Below are 25,284 nucleotides of genomic sequence, written 5' to 3' on the forward strand. Positions count from 1 at the left end.
GTCACCAAAATGTATGGTTAAGCATATCCTGAATTTACCTTCCTGCTTACAAAAAAACACATTGGCCTTGATTCAACAAAGCTTTTATGCCTCAAAACAAATAAGAAGCGTTTGGAAAGTTGGACAGCTCCCACAAAGTGGGCGCAGCTACCAAAAACGGGAGTATGGCAACCCATTCTCATCAAATTTGTGACAAGTGATGCTGTTCCTTAAGCCAGAAATCTTACTCCAGTCCTTGATCGGAGTAAGATTTGTGGCGAGGTGCACACGAAGGCGCACCCAACTATGCGACCCACCTGATTCATTAAGAGACATATACCTCTTAATGAATCAGGCCAGGCGCCTTTGCACTCCACCCCGCCCCCTCATCAAGACAGACTTGAAAAACGTTGGTCTTAATGACTTGGGATCATTGCCTCCATCACCACAAAATGCCTTTATTTTTCATCATATTCACAATAAAAAATTGACACATTTTATGGTAAATTTAGTGTAACTCATCTAGCTTTGCTCAAAGAACTCCTATTTACATTTTTCTGTAACAAGTCTGTACGCAATGTACTGAATGTCTAGGTTTTGGGGTCACCAAGGCACATATGTTGATTGAATGACTACTAGTCTCTGCAGTATTAGGGATGTGCACATTGCATTGATCTGAACCAGCTGCTTCCTTAGGGTTAGAGCGGAGGGCAGGAAGCTAAGAATCATTTGTGGAATGTTCACAAAACCTATTTTAAGACAAAATCTTCTGCAGTACATTTTCTGTTCCTTTGTGGGTTTAAAGAAGTTTTTTTTCACAGGCTACAATCAATGCACATCTTCTAAAGGGGATCGTACCTAAAATTAATACTTTTTTGATCTATTCCAAATATAGTACAACTTTATAGTCTATTATATAAAATACCGTATACATCAAATATTTGGAAAAAAGCCATTTCTTTGCTTATTACAGCTGCTACAGATAGAACTGCATAATAATAACATACAGTTAAGAAGAAAGGGAAAATATAATCAGCTCACCAACAATCCAAGGGAAATACTGCTGCTTGATTCCGGGTGCGGTGCACAGACAACTCCAGGCCAGTTCCTGGGTAACCAGATGAGAAAAAGGACAGGGTCCATCCCTCGCAGATAATGATATATTAAAACTCACATTTATTAGGAATTAGTTAAAGAAGAATTATGATAAAAGCCAACTATGGCATGTGGGACACCAGGGGTATGCTTTTCGAGTCCAAGTGGGAAATTAAATCATGACTAAGAGTCCTGCTTGGACTCTACACACATAGACCCAGTGTCCCTCATGCCATAATTGTCTTTTATCTTCATTTTCCTTTAACTTATTTCTAATAAATGTGAGTTTTAATAAACAGTGGGTACGGAAAGTATTCCGACCCCTTTAAATTTTTCACTCTTTGTTTCATTGTAGCCATATGGTAAATTCTATAAAGTTAATTTTTTTCTCATTAAAGTACACTCTGCACCCCATCTTGATTGAAAAAAAACTGAAATGTAGAAATTTTTGCAAATTTATTAAAAAAAGAAAAACTGAAATATCACATGGTCATAAGTATTCAGACCCTTTGCTCAGTATTGAGTAGAAGCACCCTTTTGAGCTAGTACAGCCATGAGTCTTCTTGGGAATGATGCAACAAGTTTTTCACACCTGTATTTGGGGATCCTCTGCCATTCTTCCTTGCAGATCCTCTCCAGTTCCGTCAGGTTAGATGGTGAACGTTGTTGGACAGCCATTTTCAGGTCTCTCCAGAGATGTTCAATTGGGTCAGGGCTCTGGCTGGGCCAGTCAAGAATGGTCACAGAGTTGTTCTGAAGCCACTTCTTTGTTATTTTAGCTGTGTGCTTAGGGTCATTGTCTTGTTGGAAGGTGACCCTTCGACCAAGTCTGAGGTCCAGAGCACTCTGGAAGAGGTTTTCATCCAGGATATCTCTGTACTTGGCCGCATTCATGTTTCCTTCAATTGCAACCAGTCATCCTGTCCCTGCAGCTGAAAAATACCCCATAGCATGATGCTGCCACCACCATGTTTCACTGTTAGGATTGTATTGGGCAGGTGATGAGCTGTGCCTGGTTTTCTCCACACATACCGCTTAGAATTATCACCAAAAAGTTCTATCTTCGTCTCATCAGACCAGAGAATCTTATTTCTCATAGTCTGGGAGTCCTTCATGTGTTTTTGAGCAAACTCTATGTGGGCTTTCATATGTCTTGCACTGAGGAGAGGCTTCCGTCGGGCCACTCTGCCATAAAGGCAGTGACAGTTGACTTTGTGGAACTTTCTCCCATCTCCCTACTGCATCTCTGGAGCTCAGCCACAGTGATCTTGGGGTTCTTCTTTACCTCTCTCACGAAGGCTCTTCTCCCACGATTGCTCAGTTTGGCTGGATGACCAGGTCTAGGAAGACTTCTGGTGGTCCCAAACTTCTTCCATTTAAGGATTATGGAGGCCACTGTGCTCTTAAGAACCTTGAGTAATGCAGAAATTCTTTTATAACCTTGACCAGATCTGTGCCTTACCACAATTCTGTCTCTGAGCTCCTTGGGCAGTTCCTTTTGAGCTCATGATTCTCATTTGGTCTGACATGCACTGTGAGCTGTGAGGTCTGGTATAGACAGATGTGTGCCTTTCCAAATCAAGTCCTATCAGTTTAAATAAACACAGCTGGGTTGTTATCTGTCCGCACTTGCACTTCTGACCCCGACAAGTACTCAGCAAATTTCTCAGTCATGGCCCATATCAGTGCCAGTAGCTCCAGCTTGAACGAACTGTAGTTGTCCGGATTCTTCTCCATATCTCGGAGCGACCTGCTGGCATACGTGATCATCCGCTCTTTTCCTCCTTGCACTTGAGCCAGCACTGCTCCCAGTCCATGCAAGCTTCCATCAGTGTACAACATGAAAGGCTGCGAAAAGTCAGCATAGGCCAGAATTGGGGCATCCGTTAGCGCCATTTTCAATGCTCGGAACGCCTCTTCTTGTTGTGGGCCCCACTGAATGGGCTGCCGCTTGGCTCCCCCAGCCGTTCCTCTCAGCAATTCATTGAGCGGGACTGCAATCTTAGCGAAGTCTTTAATGAATCTGCGGTAGTATCCAGCGAGCCCCAGGAATGCCCTCAGTTCTCTTAGATTGGCGGGTGTGGGCCACTTCTGCACGGCAGCTACTTTCTCTGCAGCGGGGTGCACTCCCGCACTGGACACAGTGTGCCCCAGATATTCAATTTCTCGCTTGAAGAGACGACACTTACGAGGCTTAATTTTCAGGCCGTGCCTCTGAAGCCATTCTAACACCTGTTCCAGTCAGAGGAGATGATCTTCAAACGTAGCGGAATAGATAATTATATCGTCCAGATATATTAAAGTGGCTTCAAAGTTGAGGTCCCCCAAGCATCTCTCCATCAGTCTTTGGAAGGTCCTCAGTGCATTAATTAGCCCGAACGTCATCCGATTGAACTCAAACAAGCCCATAGGGAGGACAAAAGCTGTCTTCGGACGATCCTTCTCAGCTACTGGGACCTGCCAATAGCCACTGGCCAGGTCGAGGGAAGAGAAGAACTTGGCGCCTCCTAGTGCAGATAGAGACTCTTCAATTCAGGGGAGTGGATAGGAGTCCCACACTGTACATCCATTCAGCTTCCGATAGTCTACACAAAATCTCAGGGTACCATCCTTCTTCCGGACCAGCACGATAGGAGCCGCCCAAGGACTCTGACTTTCGTGGATCACGCCGTTCCGCAACATGTGGGCCAACAGTTCTTTCACCTCCTGGTACATTTGAGGTGGGATCTGCCGATATCTCTCTCGAATGGGAGCAGTATTTCCGGTGGGTATTTCGTGCTGAATGTCCCGAGTGCACCCGAAATCGTCTTCATGTTGTGCAAACACTCCCTGATACCGCTGTAGAAGTTGTTCGATCTGTCTGACTTGTCCAGTAGAAAACTCAGTAAGATTAGCCTCCATTTTCTCCAAGAGATGGCGCCCAGCCAACGATTCTCTTCCATTCTCTTGGCTGTTGAGGGACAGATACCTCCAGGGTCCATGGCTCTCCTTCCACAGGTGCCAGCCCTATAACATCAGCTCTGGTAGGGCTTCTTAGCATTATGCAAACTCGCGCCACCTCTTGTCGGGGCAACAACTGTAAACTTGTGCCACATAGATTGATGCAACGCACGGGCACTCGACCCTGCCGCAAAGTGGCCAGGATCCGAGCAACCAGGAGTCCAGAGGGTGCTTCCTCTCCCTCCATTGGTTCAATCTGAATGTCCACGCCCTCTAAGGACACATGTGCCAGTACCGGTAAAGTGAGTACAGTCTGTCCCACTGGCAGTTGCATTGTGGCTTCGGGCGGTATCGATACCTCGATACTGAGAGGTAGCGGGCAATTTTTGAATTTGACTGACTCACACGAGATGCTGGAATACTCTCTTGTTAGCTGGGTCATGAGTGGCGTGGGTCCAGTTGTTTTTGTTAGAGCCCTCAGCCAGGAAGTGTCCGACCTCCTTCAGCACATTTATGCCCAGGGTTACAATGGGCCCATCACCTCTGGGCCCTGTGGTCAGTACTGTCCCTTTCCGACTGAGGTTCTTTCCGCATGCCCATACAGACATCCATACTACTCCCGCTACTGGGATAGGTAGTTGATTAGCCGCCACCAGTTTGACAGTGGGTTCCCGCCAGGAAAGAGCAACTTCAGGAAAGTGACTTTGGAAATACGTCTCAGGCATAGTGGTCACCTGAGACCCAGTGTCCATTAGACAGCGGATCCGCTGCCCATTAAATTCAGCCCAGATGATGGGCCTCTTGGAGACAATGTCTTCAGAGCTCCCTCCTCCACTCTCTGACGCTCACGACCCCACGGTATGCTCCACAACCATGGGGCATCTTAGTTTAACGGCTGCCCTGCCTCCTCTTTTCTCGGTTTGGACAGTCTTTGGAGATATGCCCCCTACCGCCACAGGTCCAACACTCTGGTCCTCGTTCTACCGATAGGTCTGGTACATGACGTGCTGGGGTCTGGTAGGAAAGTCTTTCTCACTCTGGTCTCCGTCCACGTGGGGCAGTATGGTCCATCGGCAAGGGGGCAGCAGGGGTCTTTCTAATAGTGTTCAGCTCACCCCGAATATCTCGAATTTCCTGACGTATCTTCCGTAGCCAATCAGGATCTTTGTGGGTTAATCCAGGGGCAATTGCTTCATGACTTCTAACTGTGGCCTTGAGAACAGAAACTTCTTTCTCCAGGACTCTAGCTTCAGCCCCAACCTTCAGGAAACCCAGATCGGGGCTCAAATGCAGCCGCTCCTTCAAGATCTGCCTCAGGGAAGGGTCCTTCAAGCCACCAATCAGTTGGTCACACAACACTTCATCCAATGGTCCCAGTCCTCGGTTCTCATCTCGAGCCTTCTTAAAGATATGGGCCGTCACTTCCTGTAATGCATTAACATACTGATTTATGGTCTCATTTTCCCCTTGAACCCGCTGAAATAACCGTAGGCGCAAGTGTCCCAGATCTGTGGTGTCACCGTGCATGTCCTCTAGAATTTTTATCACTTTGTCCACGGTGTCACGGTCCCCAGGTGGGTGGTCCATCACAGTTTGCCAGGCCTCTCCATCAAGGGTTAGGAGGGCCAGTTCCGCCTGGGCTAGGGGATCGAGGGGATACATACGTAGCATACTTCTCAGTCTTTCTACCCAGTCCCACAGTGACATGCCATCCCCTGTGAACCTGGGAAGAAGGCTGAGCATAGCCCCCAGGGGTATATGGCTGTGGCCGGACCCAGTCACAGACTGATCCACCATCTCTGCGTCTGAATGTTGCATCCTGCCGACTACGCCAAATGTAATGCAGGTGCCGGAATGCAACACGCAGAGACACAAGGTGAGGACAGTCAGAGATGAATATAAACAGTTTATATATAGATATAACAGGTATTCTGAACAAGGGAATGGCAACAGGGGTAATGAACGGTAATTTGAAATATTAATAAAATGCGAAGTCTCTCAAGGTAGTGCGGTGCACCCAATCATGGGAGTCACCACGTCAGTTCTTTAACTCTGTACATGGCCCTAGTGGGGGTCACCGGTTATTCCCGCAAGGCCGAAAGTCTTTTCCGGACAAAGTCAATTAAATCACGTTTAGCTTCTTCCGCCCCAACCGTTCCCCTCCCAACCTGAGTACCTAAACCCAACTGGCCCCGGTACCGTGACTGAACAGTAGAAGTGACGGCCCTGTTCACGTATACAGCTCCTCTGCTTTCACTGGCGTGACTTTCCTGGCACAGCCGTCTCACAACTCCTCTCTTCCTGGCCGTTGGAGGAAGTCTCTCAAGCCATGGATAGGGGGGTCCAGACCTCGTCTGTCGGCAGGCGACGTCTGGTTCCGCGAACTCACTCAGCACCGCAAGCAGGTTCCGACTCTCCTCAGTAGGCACAGCACTCAGGACACATCTGTGAGGAATCCGGAGCTCATTCACCGGTGTCCGGCTGTGGCACCTCGCAGGCCTCTGGCTTAGGCCTGCCACGCGGGGCTTCTCAGCACGTAGGGAACACGTCTGCTCCTCTCTGTTGATTGGCGCCAAAACCACCTCAGGCTTGGCGCGCTGGCCTCTTTTACCCAGGAACTCCTTCCTGGAAGTCACCTGACTGGGTCCAGCATCTAAAGCTGCTGCCCCTTCAACTTCCCTTGCATATCTTGATTCCGCTTGACTGTGTCTGACCAGCAGATGGCAATCTCTCTCCATCTTTGAAGCATCCTGTAAGAATTCTCTTAAAGGCTCTCTTGCCTCTACTACAGACACGCACACACACACGGTACGCAGACACACACGGTATGCAGACATGCGCACACATACACACACAGTACGCAGACATGTACACACACACATGGTATGCAGACACGCATGCACACGGTACGCAAACATGCGCGCACTCACACACACGGTACGCAGACATGCACGCACACGGTATGCAGAAATGCACACACGGTACGCAGACACACACAGTAGGCAGACATGCGCGCACATGCACACAGTACACAGACATGCACACACGGTACGCAGACATGCACGCACACGCGCATGGTATGCAGACATGCACACACGCACAGTACGCAGACATGCACACACACGGTACACAGACATGCACATGCACACAGTACGCAGACATGCACACACACACGGTATGCAGACATGCACACACACGCAGTACGCCGATATGCGGCACATGCACATGGTTCACAGATATGCACACATACAATACGCAGACACGCACATACACAAACATATACACAGATACGTACACATACAGACATACTTACATATTTGAACACAAACTCTTAAAAACACATATAAAATAGACATAAATATATATACACAGTCATACACAATGACATACACAGATATTCACATCATACATGCACACACACACAAACACATTAGAAATATTTTTAATATGGGGATTGGGGAAGCCTCACTCACCTGTCCCCAGTCCTGTGTCCTGTCCAGCAGCTCCTCAGATATGTGGCAGTGCAGGGACGCCGTCATGTCACAGACATCATGGCCCTGCACCATCAGAGGGGCCCACTCGCTGTTGGGGCCTGAGCTGCTCCCCCTCATCTGTGCAGGGCTGCCGACGTGTCACAGACATGGCCCTGCACCACCAGATGGGCCGTCAGGGCCCGGGCCGCTTCCCCGGCACCTGTTCAGGACTGCTGGTGCTGCTTGATTGTCGGCACTTCAGACATGGCCGTGCGCTGTGCGGCTGTGTCTGGTAGTAATGACGCGGCAAGGGTGACACAAGCACAATTAAAGGCGCAGTGACACCCCTGACGTGTCATTACTACCAGACACAGCCACACTGCGCAGCCATGACTGGTGAAGCGTCAGCAATCAAGCAGCGCCGGCAGTCCTGAACAGGTGACGGGGAAGCTGCCTGGGCCCCGACAGCAAGTGGGCCCCTCTGATGGTGCAAGGCCCCGGCACTTGCCCGGGAAAGCCGGGTGCTGATGTCGGCCCTGGACATACTTGTCAAAATTTTGCAATTAGTTCTTGTCTTCAATGAGATATAGATTAAACTCTTACTTTTCAGGAGGAGTACTCATTTATGCTGAGCACCATAGGTATGTGTTTCTCTTATACTGTATATTTACTACGGAGAGTCCCATGCTTATGCATGCTCTATAGCATTAATTAAAGAAATCTTTTATTACATATAAATTATTAAATAATGCAACTATTCTTAAACCTTTTCTAACAATGTTCACTTTTCCCATAGCCATACAGTATATAAAACATATACTGTATTTATTTTACCATTCAGTACAGCAGGATATGTAACATTAACATGACTCCACAATATTTCCACAGGCACTTATATTTTCTGGGCTGTCACTAGATCTTTTCTTGTCTCCTCCACTCAAGATATCTAGCTAGTCAGTCCTTATATAACCCTTAGGCCACGGCCCCACTATCAGTATTCAGTCAGTATTCAGTCAGTACTTTTTCTCAGGAGTTGGTGATAAATGCACAATTGGTGCACTTGTTTCTATTATACGTTTTCTCTGATTGTTCCTTATCTGGTTTTGGCTCCCACTCCTGAGAAAAAATACTGACCGAATACTGATCAAATACTGATAGTGGGGCCGTGGCCTTATTGTATTACCATATTACAACTTCTAACCTGACTACATAATATATATGCTGGTTGTTTTCTCAATATTATTATCTCAATGCTGATATTCATCTTTATCCCACAGCCAAAAGACAAACATCAGCTCCTGGTAAGGAAAAAGTCCATTATCAACTTGGAGAACTTAAGAAAGCAATATATTCGGAGACGTTGGAAGGTAATACACTCTTACCACACAAGCCACAGTCATTTATGTGGACCTTTTCACTTATATCACCTTATTTATTAAACTGGATTTCTTATACTCGCACCTTCTTTGATACTCGCACTGAACGTCTTTTACTTACAACCTGTTCTAAGCTTACGTTGCCTGTATACTATCAATAGCACATTTACACAGCAATAAGGAGATCAACCTCAGATTTCGATTGGATGACTTTGGTTCATAGTAGCTTGTATACAGGCTGATTATAGCTCAATTTGTACAAAACTGAGATGCAGGCTCCCAGAGAGGTGGATGGGGCCTCTACTGTATGCCTTTGACTTCCAATGGAGACATATAGAGATTTTTTAGCCTTACTTATGTAAGGGTGGTGGACTGTGCTGTCATGTCCTACCCCTGAAGACACCAATTGGGTGAATGTGAATAATGTCTCGCATTTTTTGTATAGATTGTGATGTGGTTATGTGTACAGTGTGTAGTAGTGTTATAAGTTATGTACAGTGTAGGATGTGATAATGTAAGGTATTATAATGTAAGGTATAGTGTATAAGATAGGTAGCATAGGGATAGATAGTTGACTGTAATTTAGGTAGTGACGTTAGGATGAGACAGAGTTAATGTTTGGGACTAGCCCATAGTGAGAGGGGATTCATATTAGGGCAAGTGACTGCTTAGGGAGTTCGAGTTTGGAGTACTATATTTGCAGCGCTGCCAAAGGGGTGATCCATAGGAAAAGGAGACTTAAGGCCAGGGATAGTGAGATCCTGAGGAAAAGTGACTGACTAGTCATAGTGGCGTTTCGGAGAAGGGTCAATGTAGAGGACGCCGAGTCACAAATCCGCTTGCAACGCTGAAGGTAAAGGGCATATACATGACTGAGTTCATGTGACTAATGTGGGTCCCAAGTGGTAGATCCAAGGCGCCAGTAGCGAAAGAAATAGGATGTGGAACCGCTGAGTGAGTAGAGAAATGAGGTGATCAGGACTGTGGCGTTCAGGCTGGGTTGTGGCAACGTAGGACGAAACAGTGTGTCTACAAAGCCCTAGAGAAAAACTACAGAGCAAAGATACGGTGTGAAAGAAAATGCTTTATGCCGTAGGTGAAACAACCATAAGACTTTGTGCCCACTATCCCTTGTATCTAACTTTTTCAAAGTTATCATAAGACATTATTTTTGAACGACACTCTCCTTTATTGAACTGTAGAAACTATGGTCCTGGCCAGCTCACACCACCGGCTATACTCAGCCTGCACTGGTGTAAGGCCCTCACAGCTCAAGTCTATACACCCAACCAGGACCCACACTCTCATGTAGTACGCCGGGGTGTAAAATAAGACAAGTGCCTCACTAGCGGCTACCGAGCTGTGCCGCGCTACACTAGCTCCCAGCGCAAATTGTTAATAACACTGTTACAAATAGTTCAGCATTTTTAGGAATTATAGAAATCAGAAATTATGTATTACAAGCTTGGTCCAGGGACCACTGTGCAGATTTGCCACTTTAAGGGAATGTGTCATCAGAAAATTACTTATTGTTCCCATCAAGTTTTTATGTTAAATAAAACAATTCTGATGATGTTCTTTTAAAATTTTCATATCATGTCTACCATATCTACATAAAAAAATCAGAAATCTGGAAATGTTCACATTGGCCACTAGGCCTAATACTAGACTCATACTTCCTGTTATTTTCAGCAGCCACATGGACATAGGCAGCAACTGACTGGTTCTGACATATTGTCTTTTAGGCTGTGTGCCCACGATGCGTTTTTTAAGCGTTTCCGCAGCAGCAAAAACGTTGCAGAAACGCTTAAAAAACACATGGTAGAAGACCTGCCATGTTCCCCAATGATAATCCGCATGTGCTGTGCACATGCTGCGGAAATTTCCGCTGCGGATTATCATTGCGGAAAAAAACGCAGCACTACCAATTATTTTGCGGAAGCACTGTGTTTTCGCCGCCATTGACTTGCATTAGAACGCATGTATTCCGCTTCACTAGATAAGCACATGCGGAATACATGCGTTCAATGTGCGGATGGTACTCGGGTCTAGAGGAGAGGAGACTCTCCTCCGGACCCGGGTACCATAGAAAACTGTAAAAAAAAAGAATAAAATAAAAAATAAATGTTATACTTACCTTCTGATGCGCTCCTCCTCCCTTGCTGGCAGATCAGGATGGACTGGAGGACCTGCGCTGACGTCATAGTCATGTGACGGGTCACGCGATGCTGACGTCGGCAGGTCCTTCAGTTTACCGCGATCCGCCGGCAGCCAGGACCGAGCGAAGCAAGACTGCGGGGGCCATCGGAAGGTAAGTATAGATTTATTTTTTATTTTTTGACATTTTCTCAGGTCACACTATATAAATCCATGCCGTTTGCATGGATTTATATAGTGTGACCAAGTTGTCAAGCACTTTCCAAGTGATGCTAAAATCGCTTGGAAAGCGCTTGTCAACCCGCATGCGGAAATGCATGTGAAGAACGCTTCACTTCCGCATGTCCCTGGCAGGAAAAACGCATGTACAATCCGCATGTACAATCCGCATGTACAATCTGCATGCGTTTTTTCTGCCAGAGGAGATCCAGAAACGCTCAGTAAAAATCCGGAGCATTTCTGCATCGTGGGCACATAGCCTCATACAAGTTTTTACTGCTCATGATCTGGGCAAGAGTCATTGTAAAGAGAGGGGAAAGAAGTGAGTGGCGACATCACCTACTGTGAATGGAGAATCCTGCGTTATCTACTATATAGAGAGAGGTAATTCTGTGTGTTAAAATAACATACTGTTGAAAAGTCAGCAATTCAGAACAGCAAGAATGAGTCAAGTTGAATGTTTAATGGCCAGTAGGAAAACTATAGCTAGTAATATAGAAGACTATAAAAAGCTCATTATCAAAGTTTTTATAAAATACATTTAACATAAAAACCCCACTAAATCAATAGGTCATTTTCTGATGACATATTCCCTTTAAAACCTATAGGAAGTAATAGTTGCTATAAGGTTAAAGTCCTGTAATACTTGGACTTAGTGAAAAAATGAGTTAACAAGATTCCTATAGGACCTTTGCAAATTATATAATTTAACATAAATTTGAAACACAAATCTCCATAGAAAACACACTATTGGAGTTCCAAGACCAACATTATTTAGAGAGGTTGCTTACTTTTAACTAAGTTTATACCCATATGCTCAGTGATAAAAACAAAACAAAACAAATAAGCTACACTTACCATCCCTGGTCCAGCGCTGCCTCTCCACCAGGGTTTAAGTCGAAGATCGGCTGCAGTGGTGTCATGATGTTGACAGTGCTGCAGCCAATCACGGAGTTTAGTGGCTCTACTGATGTAGACGGCTCAATCGGCTGAGCTGAGTGATTTGTTGTCTCGCTGTCAACGTGACATCACTGCTGCAGCCGATCAGCAAAGACCGGGGTAGCGGAGGAGACTCAACACTGGAAATGCCAGTTCAGTTTTTTACACATCGCTGAGTCTATGGGATACATTTAGTTTAAAGCTGGACAACCCCTTTAACATTGTCAAAGTGATAAGTCATGTTTGATGTGCAAGAGCAGCAATTATTGTTCCATTTAATAGAATTGTAAAAACTTGTTTAACTTCTAATGTTCCTTCTGGTTCAGTTATTACAGAGAGTCTTCCTGTTGCCTGTTGTTAACCCTTTATAGTTTATGTAGGAAAACTATATTGCATTACCATAAATGGTTTTAATTCAAAAATACAGTATAGCATCTGAAATACTTTAACCGGCATAAGAGCTTTAACAATTAAAGGAAGCAAAATGTGCCAAGTGCGAGCAGTACAAGCCTCTCCCTGAGATTAAGACTAATTGCTTTTAGTCATAGTTAATAACAAGAAAGATTAAATTCTGATTACATTTTCAAGGTCAATGTGTGAAATGTCAGCCTTATTTCTTACGTGAATATATCGTATGCAGGAAATATATAAGGAATAAGAATTTATAACCAGCTGAATAGATTCATAGAGTTAAAAAAAGCTTCATGTCGTAATTATTAAAGGGGTTTTCCACTACCTCGACAACTCTGAGCTATTTAAGCAGTGTCGGTGCCAGGTCTGCTGGGGTTTGCGTGGCATTATTACGCCATGTGAGCCCTGCAGATATTCAGTGGCCATTATTGGGCTACTGCGCTCTCACTTCTTCTGCTTGTAGCCTAATAGCAACCACTGATTGACTGCAGGGCTCACATGCTATAACAATGCCACGTGAACCCCAGCAGACCTGGTGTGGACACTGAAGCCACGCCAATGTGGGAGGTGAGCTTATGTTATTTTCATTTAAAAAGCGGTTGTCCTCTAATAAGAAGATGCATAACGTGGCTGTATGAGCTTGTGGTAGGTATCATGTGTGCTATGTAAGGTAGAGGTGTGTTATCTTGGGTTTCTAAACCTACTCAAGAAGTCCAGTATTCAAGAAGGGTCCAAGGCACATCGTGACATGGAAATCACATACTGTAACTGTGATATTTTGGCATGAAAAACTTTCCCAAGCTTGAAGAAGACTTGCCTGTCAAAATATTGCTGTCATGCTTCACAACAAAGCTTTGAAAACTTGATGTGGAGCCTTCTCATGAATTGCTTTATGAACTTCTTGTGTGGCATGGTTTTCTCACAAATTCAGGCCAGTGTTCTCCAATTTACTGTTTTATCAAAATAATGATGAGTTATTTTATCTACTTTATCTAGTAAGTAGGTAACTGACACATGTAAGAAAACTGCTGTACTCTGGTATATTAGCAATTACTAAGTACAGTTTACTAGTTATTCTGAGGTGCAGTATGACAGTGATCAGTGGTTTAGCAGTAGTGACCACATTGCTTTGCTGACATCTAATAGAATTAGGTCCTGTGGAACAGTAATAGGAAATTGTTTTTAAAAATTCCTTACAAAACTATAAATACATTAGTTTTCACCTGATCAGCATTAAACTCTTTATCTTTAGCCGTTTTATGTTTTATCATTGTGATTGTCAAACAATAACATGAATTGAGCATATTCTTGTCTAAAGACCCCCAATAGCATCAACCAAACCTGTCGATATCAGTCTAATATGTATGGGGGGCCCTGATAGATGATTGTAGGGGAAATTAGGAACTGGCACGTCTGATTTCACACTGCACATCCTTTTGTTCTATAAGAGTTAAGATGCCTCCAGAGATATCTGGTAGTGGCTTTCTCATAGAGAACACAGGGGGGGCACCTGTGTATGGGAAAGCTGGACAAGATAGCTGCCAGCCAAACGGTTAACCAAACCATCGTTTGGCCAACAGCTATCTACAGTGTATGGGGGGTTTAAGCAATGTGATGTCAAGCTGGTGATCTCACTAATATTTTTTTTACATGACATCTTAGGGTTAACAGATTGGGGAAAGGCTCATTAGAAGCTGCCCATGTACTGTACATTAGATAACAGTTGACATGACCCAATTTTGCCACGATCGAACGATTATCTTATGTAAATGTGGTTAACTCAACTCTCCCCTTATGACAGATGTTAGGGGAGAGAACCACCTGGTGAGTTGGAATTTACAATGCCAATTTCCTTCCTCCCGTAATAGATAAGCCCCTGCCAGCGATCTCTACCAGTGGTTTATTTCCTTTTCACCATTGAAAAAAAGCATAAATTCTCAGCTGTGCCGAGTGTACACGTTTATAGGGAAGTCAAGTGATACAGCTGTCAGCCGACCCAGTGTTGAGCTAACAGCACTCTCAAGTGTGTATAGATTGTTATATGGAAGGAGAATTCAGTGCTTTCTAGTAGTCTTCAGTGAAGCTCCACCACTGGATCACCTGCAATGTATGTGGCCATTGATTCCCAACCATTACTGTATGGAAAACCCTTATATTTTAAGTATTTTGGGGGATCCCTGCTCTCATTCCTGCCTCAAAGAAACTTGTATGGAATAGTTTATAATTTGGCTAATATTTGTTGACTGCCATGATGGTATCCATAGCAAGCTTCTCTGGGCAGGCTTCATATGCCATCCCTGCTGAACAGTGAAAGCTGCTTCTCCTGTCTTCCCAGGACTCCTTTTTGGGAATCACTGTATAAGGGAATAGCAAAGTATTTTGTGCTGTTTGCATTGTGTTATCTTCTTCTATGAAGATGTAAAAGTAATATAAGGAACAATATATTTAACATGGCACACAATTACGCTAGTACAACTCCACTTTAACAGTGGTCCATGTTAAAAACAAATACAGGTTTAGGTGGAATACAAAATTTGTTCTGAAATATCCATAAACTGAAGATGCATGGAGACCAGCCTTCTACTTGATTGTGAGTTTGACAATTAATGCAGCTGCAGACATACCATTGGTGCAACCTACGCAGCCACACAGGGGCCCATGAGGCAAGGGACCCTCTTCTGTCTGTGTCCGCTTCTGAGTTAATGCATTCTTAGTGCCATTCTTTCTACTTGAATATTCTTGCCTCTATGTCTTGTAGCAATATTACATGTGATATACAGTAGCTGTTGTTGCATAATATTTGATGAGTTGTTCTATTTAATTTGTATTCTCCTCTCCAGCTTTCTTACAGTGTAGTATCTCTATGCAATCACCTGAGTCGCTCCCTTAAGAAGAAAGTTCTTGAGGAAGAAAAGATGACACTGGTAATTTCACTTTATATCAATTGTCCTACTAACATCTTCTAGATAAAAAGGGAAATTTATTTTTCTAAAATGACCCTAAAGTAAATGTTACGATCTTACCACTAGTAACTAAGAATTATTTTGAAGCAGGAAGAATTAGTTTTGTAAACGAAGGAGCAGATTTTTATTGGTGAGAGCTGATCATTTTTAGTACCACAGATTTAAAGGGGTTATCTTGAATTTTTTTAACTTTTCTCATGGACCTAGGAATTGACGGGCAGATAGTTGCTAATTACCTGCCTCTTCTGCCCGGCGCCAGTTCATAATGATCACAGACCGCTCCTGCCGGCGATTCTGCTTCTTGACATCAACAGAGTAGTTCTATCGGGCTGCTATGTCGACAGGAAATGACTTCCAAAATCATGCTGATTGACAGCTGGCTCCTGGCAGCTATGCTACCTGCCTGTAATTTCGTAGGCCCATAAGAATAACTAAAATAGTCCCAGATCATCCCTTTAGCACTGATGATTAACAATTGTAAAATTGGTTGATGGTTAACAATACTACATTATATCTATTATCAAACATGTGTCCAAAACAATTGAGTTAATGGCACTTCAGGTAATACACTAAACACATACTCCAGTAGAGAATTGTCATATGGAGTAAAGAAGAGAACCATCAGATAAAAATCAAAAATTATTTCTTAGAAAATTTATTAAAATATCATTAAAAATTCACAGAGTGCCCAGTTTAGGGGGACACCACAAAATCCAGAAAGATGAGTAATCAGTCACTATATAGGTAAAGATATAAGACTTGAGACAGTAGGATACTTATTTAAGATCAAGTCAGTTGAGTTCTTATACAAATATATCATGTAAGTAACTAGCCAGAGCTCAATAATACAATTCAGAAGATATGAATAGAAACAGTCCATCTCAAAGGTGAAAGATTAATAAAATACCAATAACAGTATATCCTGACTCAGAAGGATCTGCCTCCAATATAACAAGTAAGGAATGCCTAAGTGGAACTGGTAAAGTGAAATGGGTTAATACAATTTAACAATATGAGTACACAGACTCTAAAAGACCAAACTGTAGCCATAAAAACAATCACCATTAACCAAATTACCCACTTAAAGGGCACCGTTAGCAGGATTGTGTGCAGTAAACCACATACACTGTCAGGTGGGCGCCGTTACACTGAGTAAAATGATACCTTTGTTGATGAAATCTGTCCAGTGATTATTTTATAATCTTTATTTTCATTTCGGCTATAATGATATGCTCGTGCTCTGGGGCGGGACTTTGGGGAGGGGCTGTAACTGGTGCTCTCATTATGTATGCCCAAGTCTGGCCTCTGACATGTCACTGTGCTTTCAGTGACCTTCCTACTATTTTAAATATTGCCTGTGTAATTTCTGTTCAAAAGTGAAAATTTGCATCCCACAATATGGCCGCCACGGCCCGCGCATGCGCAGTAGCATCTTTCGGTTGCCGAGAGATTCTACTGCGCAAGCGCGGGCAGCGGGGGCCATATTGCTGCAGGCACGTTTATTTTTTAGATAGATTGTTTCTATTCATATCTTCTGAATTGTATTATTGAGCACTGGCTAGTTACTTACATGATAGATTTTTATAGGAACTCATTTGACGTCACTTTAAATAAGTAACCTACTGTCTCAAGACTTATATCTTTACCTATATAGTGACTGATTACTCACCTTTCTGGATTTTGTGGTGTCCCCCTAAACTGGGCACTTTGTGAATTTTTAATTATATTTTAACAAATTTCCTAATAAAGAATAATTGATTTTTATCTGGTTCTCATCTTTACTCCATATGATAATTCTCTACTGGAGTATGTGTTTAGTACATTATGTCTATAGCAAGGGTCCATGCACTGATCCCACTCTGTAATGATGTGACCACAACTCCAACAGTTTCATCGTAGTATCATAATCTTATAATAAGTGACGATACACGTGGGGTATCACTTTTCTTCTCCTTTCGATGCATTCTTTATGATCCCGCTTACCTTAGCAGGTCTTGTTTCACACATGAACAGACTTATGCATTCCATATAATTGGTTGTGCTGGCAGTGTGTACATTTTTGATCCATAGTTATATATATATATATTTATATATTTATCTTGTTTTCTCATCTGCACTATTACGATATTACTGGTTTGGTTATTATGCCTAATGGGGTTAGGTGATTTTTACCATATATTCACCTCATGTGATATATTGTTTATTTGCATACTATATATTATGTCTATCAGGGTTAGGTGATTTTTATACACACTCACCTTATGTCACATATATTGTCCATCTACACATTGTAATAATCTGCTGTATGTACTTGCTTCTTGACTAATCTTAACAGTTTGTATTTATTGGTATTATTTTGCATATCCAGCACCAAACACTTTATTTAAGTGGTTTTACTATTTATTTGCTATTGGCTAACCATGTGATTGTTTGATAGGGCAGAATTAAACACTATTATGGGTTGATGTGATCAACAGCCATTTGGCTTTTTAAGTGTCTATAGTGTTGTCTTTGATTTCATGTACAATAAACATTAGGAGATCCCTTTTTGCATACTTCTCTTTATATAAATGTAGTTTCTCTAGTATGCTGCAGGTTGATCCCTTTATATAGGGTGGTGCCCTCTATTATCCAGTATTTTATAATCTTATAATAAACTGCGGAGCACATTAGGTGATGCCAGAATCAGGGTCGGACATACCTTGGGTGCAACCTGTATAGCCACACAGGGGCCCAAGAGAGAAGGGGCCCACTTCTGGCTCCAAAACAGGTGGAATTGTGCATTATGATGACCTATAGGACTGCAAAGGGCCCATATATTGTTCTTCTGTCCGTGTCCACTCTTGGACAGGTTGTTCTAGAGTAAACTATAGAAGGCGATAAGGGAATTGCTGTTTTTTATAGAACTTTTTACATTTATGTGCCTTTCCAAGTGTGAAAAACATAACTGCCTTTTGCCCAAAATTGCCTCATTAAAAAGTGCATCATAAAGCATTTTTAATTACTCAAGAAATAAAGAACACCCACACATCTTCTGGTCTGTTAGTGAATGTTCCATGAAATGATGCAGAATTTGTTTTTATCCTTTACTTTATTCATTTTCTCAGGCTTTAAAAATATTCTGTCTATAAAGATTTCTACAGTGGCAGTAAAGGCTCATTAACACTTGAATTTCATAGCTTCCATTACTCTGCACTAACACATTCACGTCAGGCTAGAAAGGGTTACAGCTGCGACTATCTGAATGTTTAAAGGGTTTCTGGGGGAATAGGGAGGGAGGGACGGTGGATTATAATGAATATAGGGCTGCTCACACTGCTGTCTACCCTGTGTATCTGATGTAATACTGAAGATACCAGGGGTGCTGAGGTGAGAAGAGGCTGTTAACACTGCTGTCCACCCTGTTTATCTGATCTAATATTGGAGATACCCGGGTGCTGAGGTAAGAAGAGGCTTCTCACACTGCTGTCTACCCTGTCTATCTGATCTAATACTGGAGATACCAAGGTTGTTGAGGTAAGAAGAGGCTGCTCACACTGCTGTCCACTCTATCTGATCTAATACTAGAGATAGCAAGGGTACTGAGGTAAGAAGAGGCTGCTGACACTGCTCTCCACCATGTCTGTCTCGCCTAATACTGGAGATAACAGAGGTGCTGAGGTAAAACACTGCTGTCCACCATGCCTTTCTGATATAATACTGGCGATACCAGGAGTGCTGAGGTAGGAAGGGGCTGCTCACACTTCTGTGCACCCTTCTTATCTAAATAAAGAGTGGCTGCTATGACTTGGAGATTACCTATACCATGTTGTACCAAGCTATCTCCAGGTCACACAATGGAGTTTACTACTGCACATGTTTTTGACGTTTATCAAATTAAAGGGGTTGGCCCCTTTACCTTGTTAGTGCATCCTTCCTCACAAACTGCAAATAAAGCACTTCTGACCATAAAATTGTAGTTTATGGAACAGGATGTAGTCAATTAGTCTATTCCAGTAGAAAAGCTGCTTACTCATGTGAAGTGTTTTACAATTGAAGGAGGCAGATGGACTGGTCTGGTCAGATGCTTCTCCATCAGCAGCCATTTTATGGACAGAAGTGCAGTTTGTGAAGAAAGGTAAAGGAGTTGGCCGCTTCTGACTAACAAGATGAAGCAGCCAACTCCTTTAATATTCTAAGACTGATTTCTGTCAGTGTAACAAGATGGCAACCATTTTGATATTTTATAGTGATTACATCTCTTGACAAAATGAATTTCATTTGATAATTAAAGATATTTAGGAATTTATTTATAATAACATTTTAGTTTATTTATTTATTTTCTTTTCCCGGAGAAGCCCTTAAAGTAAAATGGCATCAGTCATAAAGTTACTTTCTGGATTCCTTTGTCTCAACTGCTGTGGTGTTATGGTCATCTTACTACTTCTCGAGCACTGGACCGAGAATGGACACTATCCCTGCCACCAAATTCAGTGGCTGTAGGTGATGCATGCATGGAAGAACATGAAAGTTTGAATCAGTCTATACACTACACATAGTGTTGCTATGCAAGCCTGTAAATGAGTCAGTTTTTGTGTGTGGCTTTTAACCCCAAATATAGTCCCCCTCTCAAGAGTAGCGCAGTTAGAGGAACGGACATGGCACAGGACATAACAAGAACATTTCCCTGTTCCACTATTACTCATGAAGGCAATGCACAGGTACTCTACAATCAATGGCGGTCGCTTAAAGGGTCAGTGACAAACAGAAAACATAACATGGCAGATCATAACTAGTGTGACCAGTTAGTTCACTGGCTCAAAACAGTTCAAGGATATATTTTCTGTAAATAAGTGGTTGCCAAGCCCAGCAGGTTCCACTAAAATCATCTTTCTTATGAGCCCAACATATTTGGGTTAAATAAATTTTACTTTATTAACTGAAATCTTTGGAAATATTGAGTTGTAAGTTTGCAGGATTTTTTCCCCCTAGTAGTTAGCAATGGTTACATGGGGGACATCATAAACAGCTGTTAACTTCAAAATAGAGATTTAGATAACGTAACAATAGTAGAATAACAACATTAATTTTAATGGCAGAAGATATATGAAATGTATCTGTTCTTATTTATTTGAATAACTGCTCTTGTATCTTTCATTTTAGAGAAACTGTGAAAGTGATGTGGAGGATAACACAGACAGAAGACAAGTGATTCAGAGCAGAAGGAGAAGCAGCATATCCTGAGAAGCTTGCATGTGGAGCTGGAGTTTGGAGGCTGAGGGGCAGCCAGTGCCGATGCTTATGGACAATGCGGGATGCTGTGCATTCAGATGATACTGGCTGATAGGCTCCAATTCATACTGCACTTTTATAATTTACAGTACTTCCCCACAGGAGACAATGTGGTTCAAGAAACCATAATTGTATATTCTGTGTTCACCTGCACAAATTAACTATAAAGGACTTGTACGAGCAGAAATGCTTACATTACAGTGTTTTCCCTGCTCTACTAAACAAAGTAAATGGGCACATACAAGTAGTTTTATTACTATGGATGGCATCATTAATGTTACTTTGAAAGTGTTTCTATGTAGAAATGTTATTCTTTGTTACATTATTTTTAATAGTTGATAGTGCTTTTAATTGTGTAAATGCAGAAAACCTGCTTTACGACATCTCTGTGTAACTGCCTGTCATGAAGCTTGCCTTCTGGACAGGTTTATTTTCGAATGACTGGTCAATATCACTAAAAGGGGTTGTCCAGGACTTAGGTCATCAATATCACTTTGGTTGGGTTATGACACCTAGCAACTGTTTGCAGTACCAGCAACGGCCGGATGTATACAGTGTACAGAGCTAGAAAAACCAATGGGGTACAAATTACCTGGGAGGGATATATATAAATAGAATACAAAGGGGGAGAACCCCAAGAGGTATCCCTCACTAAAACTTAACTATTAATTAGTATAAATTTGAATAAGGGTATAGAAAGTGAAACTTTAAAAGACGTATGCCTCTAGTTTGCTATTGTATTGCATCTACATTGAGCCATTGCTTCTATTGATCAATTGATAGCTATAATATTGTTTGTGTCCCTTTCCCAGATGACGCCGTGTAAACGGTGAAACATGTTGGGGGGATTTGATATTTTAAATTGAATGCCCTGTTTTGCCTGTGAATGATGGCACCCGGAGTGCTATCAGGTGATCAATAGAAGCAATGGCAATTGCCACTACATAATGGAGCTGTATTGTTTCACATCTGTTCATTATTTACATCCAGAGCCGCACACAGCTCATCCGTAGGGGTAACGATTGCCATACTCCCACCAATCTGATATTGATCTATACTAAGTAGAAGTCATCAATGTCTAAGTAGTGGACAACTCATTTAAGATGCTCAAAATTAATTGGGACATGTAATTCCATGAGTCTACTATTGATATATATATTGTATGTTCCTTTTTTCAGAATGAGCTTTCTATGGGAATTTTCTCTATTCCGCTCTTTAGAAGCTTCTGTAATAATTGCCCTCCTTATGGCCCTTATTTTTAACTTCTGTAGTGTCTTGAAGACGTCCACAGGATGAAAATGTTAAGTTTAAGCTAGGACCATACAGCAACTTTTAGATTGTGATGCTGCATTGTGATATTGAATCGTAGGGTTGTCAATGGGGTTGTATTACAACCAGTGACCTACTGCGGCAACAAATGCAGCCACAGTACCTTGTTGAATTTTGTGCTTATGAACTGCATGCAACCTGCTTGTAATTTGGCAGATCACAGTTCTAAAGTTGCTCAACAGGAAGTTGCAGAAAAGTTGTATAAATTTTGTTGTCTAAGAATTCCCATTGTGTGAATAGCGTCGTACACCTTGCCTTACAAACTCGACTCGTATCAATGATTGCCTTCAATTGAGGATGCCTGATTCATAGTCACCATGTCCAGATTCCTGGGGTTTTGGGGGTAATCCCAAAGGGAAACACATAAAGCTTAAATTTATGAAGTTAAATTTTCAAATTCAGTCTAAATTCTGTAACTAAAGTGCAAACCGTATCACAACTGTGTTATTTAGAACTTGGTCTTATTTAGATTTTGAGCAGCAACAGCCATGGCCAAGTTCAATATTGTTAAATGACAGTGAAGAACAGTATTCTTGATTCAAGGATTACCATAAATGTAGTCAGGCTGTCATTAAATCAGTTCTATGGTTAATTTTTAGTGTCTGATTTGGTAACTTAATGACAGGACTACAAACACGGTAAGCACATTTATTTGAATAGAACTGAATTCTCCTTGAATTTAAAAAAAAAATCATATTTTCCAGAATATGGATTTTTTGGTAATTTGCTCTGTACTAATTCAGCAAAATAGCATACACCAACAAATGCAAAAAAAAAACAACATAAAACTTATCTTTTATTCTAAACTTCTTTTAAAAGGTATACACATATCACATAAAGATACACACAAAAAATACTTAGAAGTTCAGGGATAACATGTAGATGAAAATGCCACACTGGGTCGACAGTAGGAGGACAGGGATGGTGGTTATGAACTGATTCACCCTACCTTGTGTCCCTACCTTGCCGTTTAGGTTAGCACCCTAATATTACTACCCCACTCAACGGCGGCTATTGCTATCTGTCCCTCCTGCTAATGAGTCCCTCCAACACAGATATATGGGGGAGAATTCACACCACCTAGGTAGATGGAGGTCCACTCATGTACCTAATTTGAATATATATACAGTGGTACAATAGTGATGAGCGAGTATGTTTTGTTAACTCTTTCGCCGAGTATGCTCGGGCGAGCACCGAGTATTTACAGCTGCTCGGTGATATGTTTGAATCACTGCCGTGTGCATGATTTGCGACTATTTGACAGCTTTATTACATGTGAGGAATGTGTAAGAAGCAGACAGTATATTCTTTATGTGGTATGTGTATACAGTTTAAAAGCAGTTTAGAGTAAAAGATAAGTGTTATGGTTTTTTTTTTGTAATTGTTGGTATATATATTTGGACCCTATAGTCATATACAATATTGCGGTCAGCAAAATAGCAGCCAGATGTGGCCACCATTTTGTAAAACCGTAGCAGGCTGGGAAAAGTTAAAAAATAAATAAATAACAATACTCACCTCACAACTCACCCGTACGTCAATGCCTGGTCCTCCATGCCTCGTCTTTTAATTTTCCTCTGTCGTGCCCATCTTTTCAAGCATCTACACTCCAAGCCCTGGTGTCCAGCTCGACCAGGTCTCAGATGTCATTGTACGTCATGCGTTGCCCAAGTGACCATATTGCGCACGGTGACGACAAAAGGGATAGTCGAGTCAGAAGCCAGGGTCTGAAGTGAAGAGGATCCACGAGACAAGGCAAGGTGAGGAGTCGTAGAGTGCCATATGGCAGGCTGTGGGGGCAGCGGGACAGATGAGCAATAAGGTATTTTATATTTTCTTTTACATCCTACATTGATTACACTCTGGCGTCTAGAGAAACCCCTTAGCATTATAAGGAACATTTATTTCTCAGAGAATAACTTTGCTGCAAATTGAATTTTCGTGTAAAATTTGTGCGATTTGGCAAATTTGAATCTTGGTAGATTCAATCATCTTTAGACAAAGCCAATCCCATATGAGCTTTCATAGTTAAATCGCTTACATCTAGTTAAGCATTATGATTTTTATGAGACGCCTACTTCACATTTGTTCCTCTGAGCAACATACTTTTCCCCGAGTATGCAAGCATTCTGTAGAAGTATTTTCATATCTGTGTTCCCTATAGCCTAAACAAAATTGTTCCTGGTACTGAAAACCAGAAGTTGAATCTAGGGAAATTAAAATCATTCAACAGTGTGTTTTTTTTTACTGTGTTTTCTTACTTAAAAAAAAAGAAGTAGCCAACGCTTTCCTGTAAAGTAAAATAAAATGTATCATAAAGCATACCAGCCCAGCCATTTTATTGGCATACGCTTGGTGCACTGAGGAATATCCACAACTTCGGTGTTCGCTTTCATATCATAAATGCTGAAAATGACAAAGAAAACAAAACACCACAGAGAGCTATTCATATAAAAGTTCTATATTAAAGGCGCATAGTAAGGTGAAAAAACAAAACAAAAATTATACATCCTGGACCTGTGACGATCATATGTACTCAACAGTCAGTGGCGTAACTTGTAGCTCATGGGCTCCAATGCAAAAGCTCCAATGGGGCGCTCAATTATTGCAAGTCTTTAATAGTATTGGTCTTTCATATAGACTAAAAGGACTTTTTGGGCCCCCTAGGCCCCAGGGCCGGGGTGCGATTGTAACCCCTGCACCAATTGTTGTTACGCCCCAGTCAGCATTGCTGGTCCCCTGGCATCAACATCCAGTGGATGTATTAGAGTAAATTTCTGCTATTGTTTACATTCCTTTTGTGTCATAATTATAATTAATTTGTTGGACCGTCATAGGCGACTTCCCTACAGCTAAGCTGTGCCCATTTTATTGCAAAAACCTAAAAGGTCATATATTGGCTGGAAGCGCAAAAAGATAATAAACCAACAAAAAATACTTCCATGCAAGAAATAATTAAACAATTAATGTTTATTTGTAATCATGAAGAATATAAATCGGGGCAATAGTGTTTTTTTACGGGTCAGTGATATTTAATACTGCATTAACTGTGTTTTTTTCTGAGGGATTTCTCTATAGGCTACTTTATAGGATCTCAAAAACCAACAAGAAAATGCATTTACTGTACAAGTT

The 25,284-nt window shown here is 42.1% G+C and overlaps 1 protein-coding gene across 1 annotated transcript in view; it reads left to right on the forward strand.

The window, feature by feature from the left end:
• The window catches only part of DAPK2 (death associated protein kinase 2), a 100,811-nt gene extending 76,424 nt beyond the window's left edge, over window positions 1–24,387 (forward strand). Inside the window, exons 10-12 of the mRNA XM_073652696.1 lie at window positions 8,765–8,854; window positions 15,430–15,513; window positions 20,695–24,387. Coding sequence (XP_073508797.1) covers window positions 8,765–8,854; window positions 15,430–15,513; window positions 20,695–20,775 — 255 coding nt within the window. The 3' untranslated portion in view covers window positions 20,776–24,387. The remainder of the gene's footprint in view (window positions 1–8,764; window positions 8,855–15,429; window positions 15,514–20,694) is intronic.
• Window positions 24,388–25,284: the final 897 nt, after the last annotated feature.

Source organism: Phyllobates terribilis, unplaced genomic scaffold (genome assembly GCF_046119375.1).
Source record: "Phyllobates terribilis strain yellow unplaced genomic scaffold, ASM4611937v1 Scaffold_11__3_contigs__length_659146591, whole genome shotgun sequence".
Classification (NCBI taxonomy): domain Eukaryota; kingdom Metazoa; phylum Chordata; class Amphibia; order Anura; family Dendrobatidae; genus Phyllobates; species Phyllobates terribilis.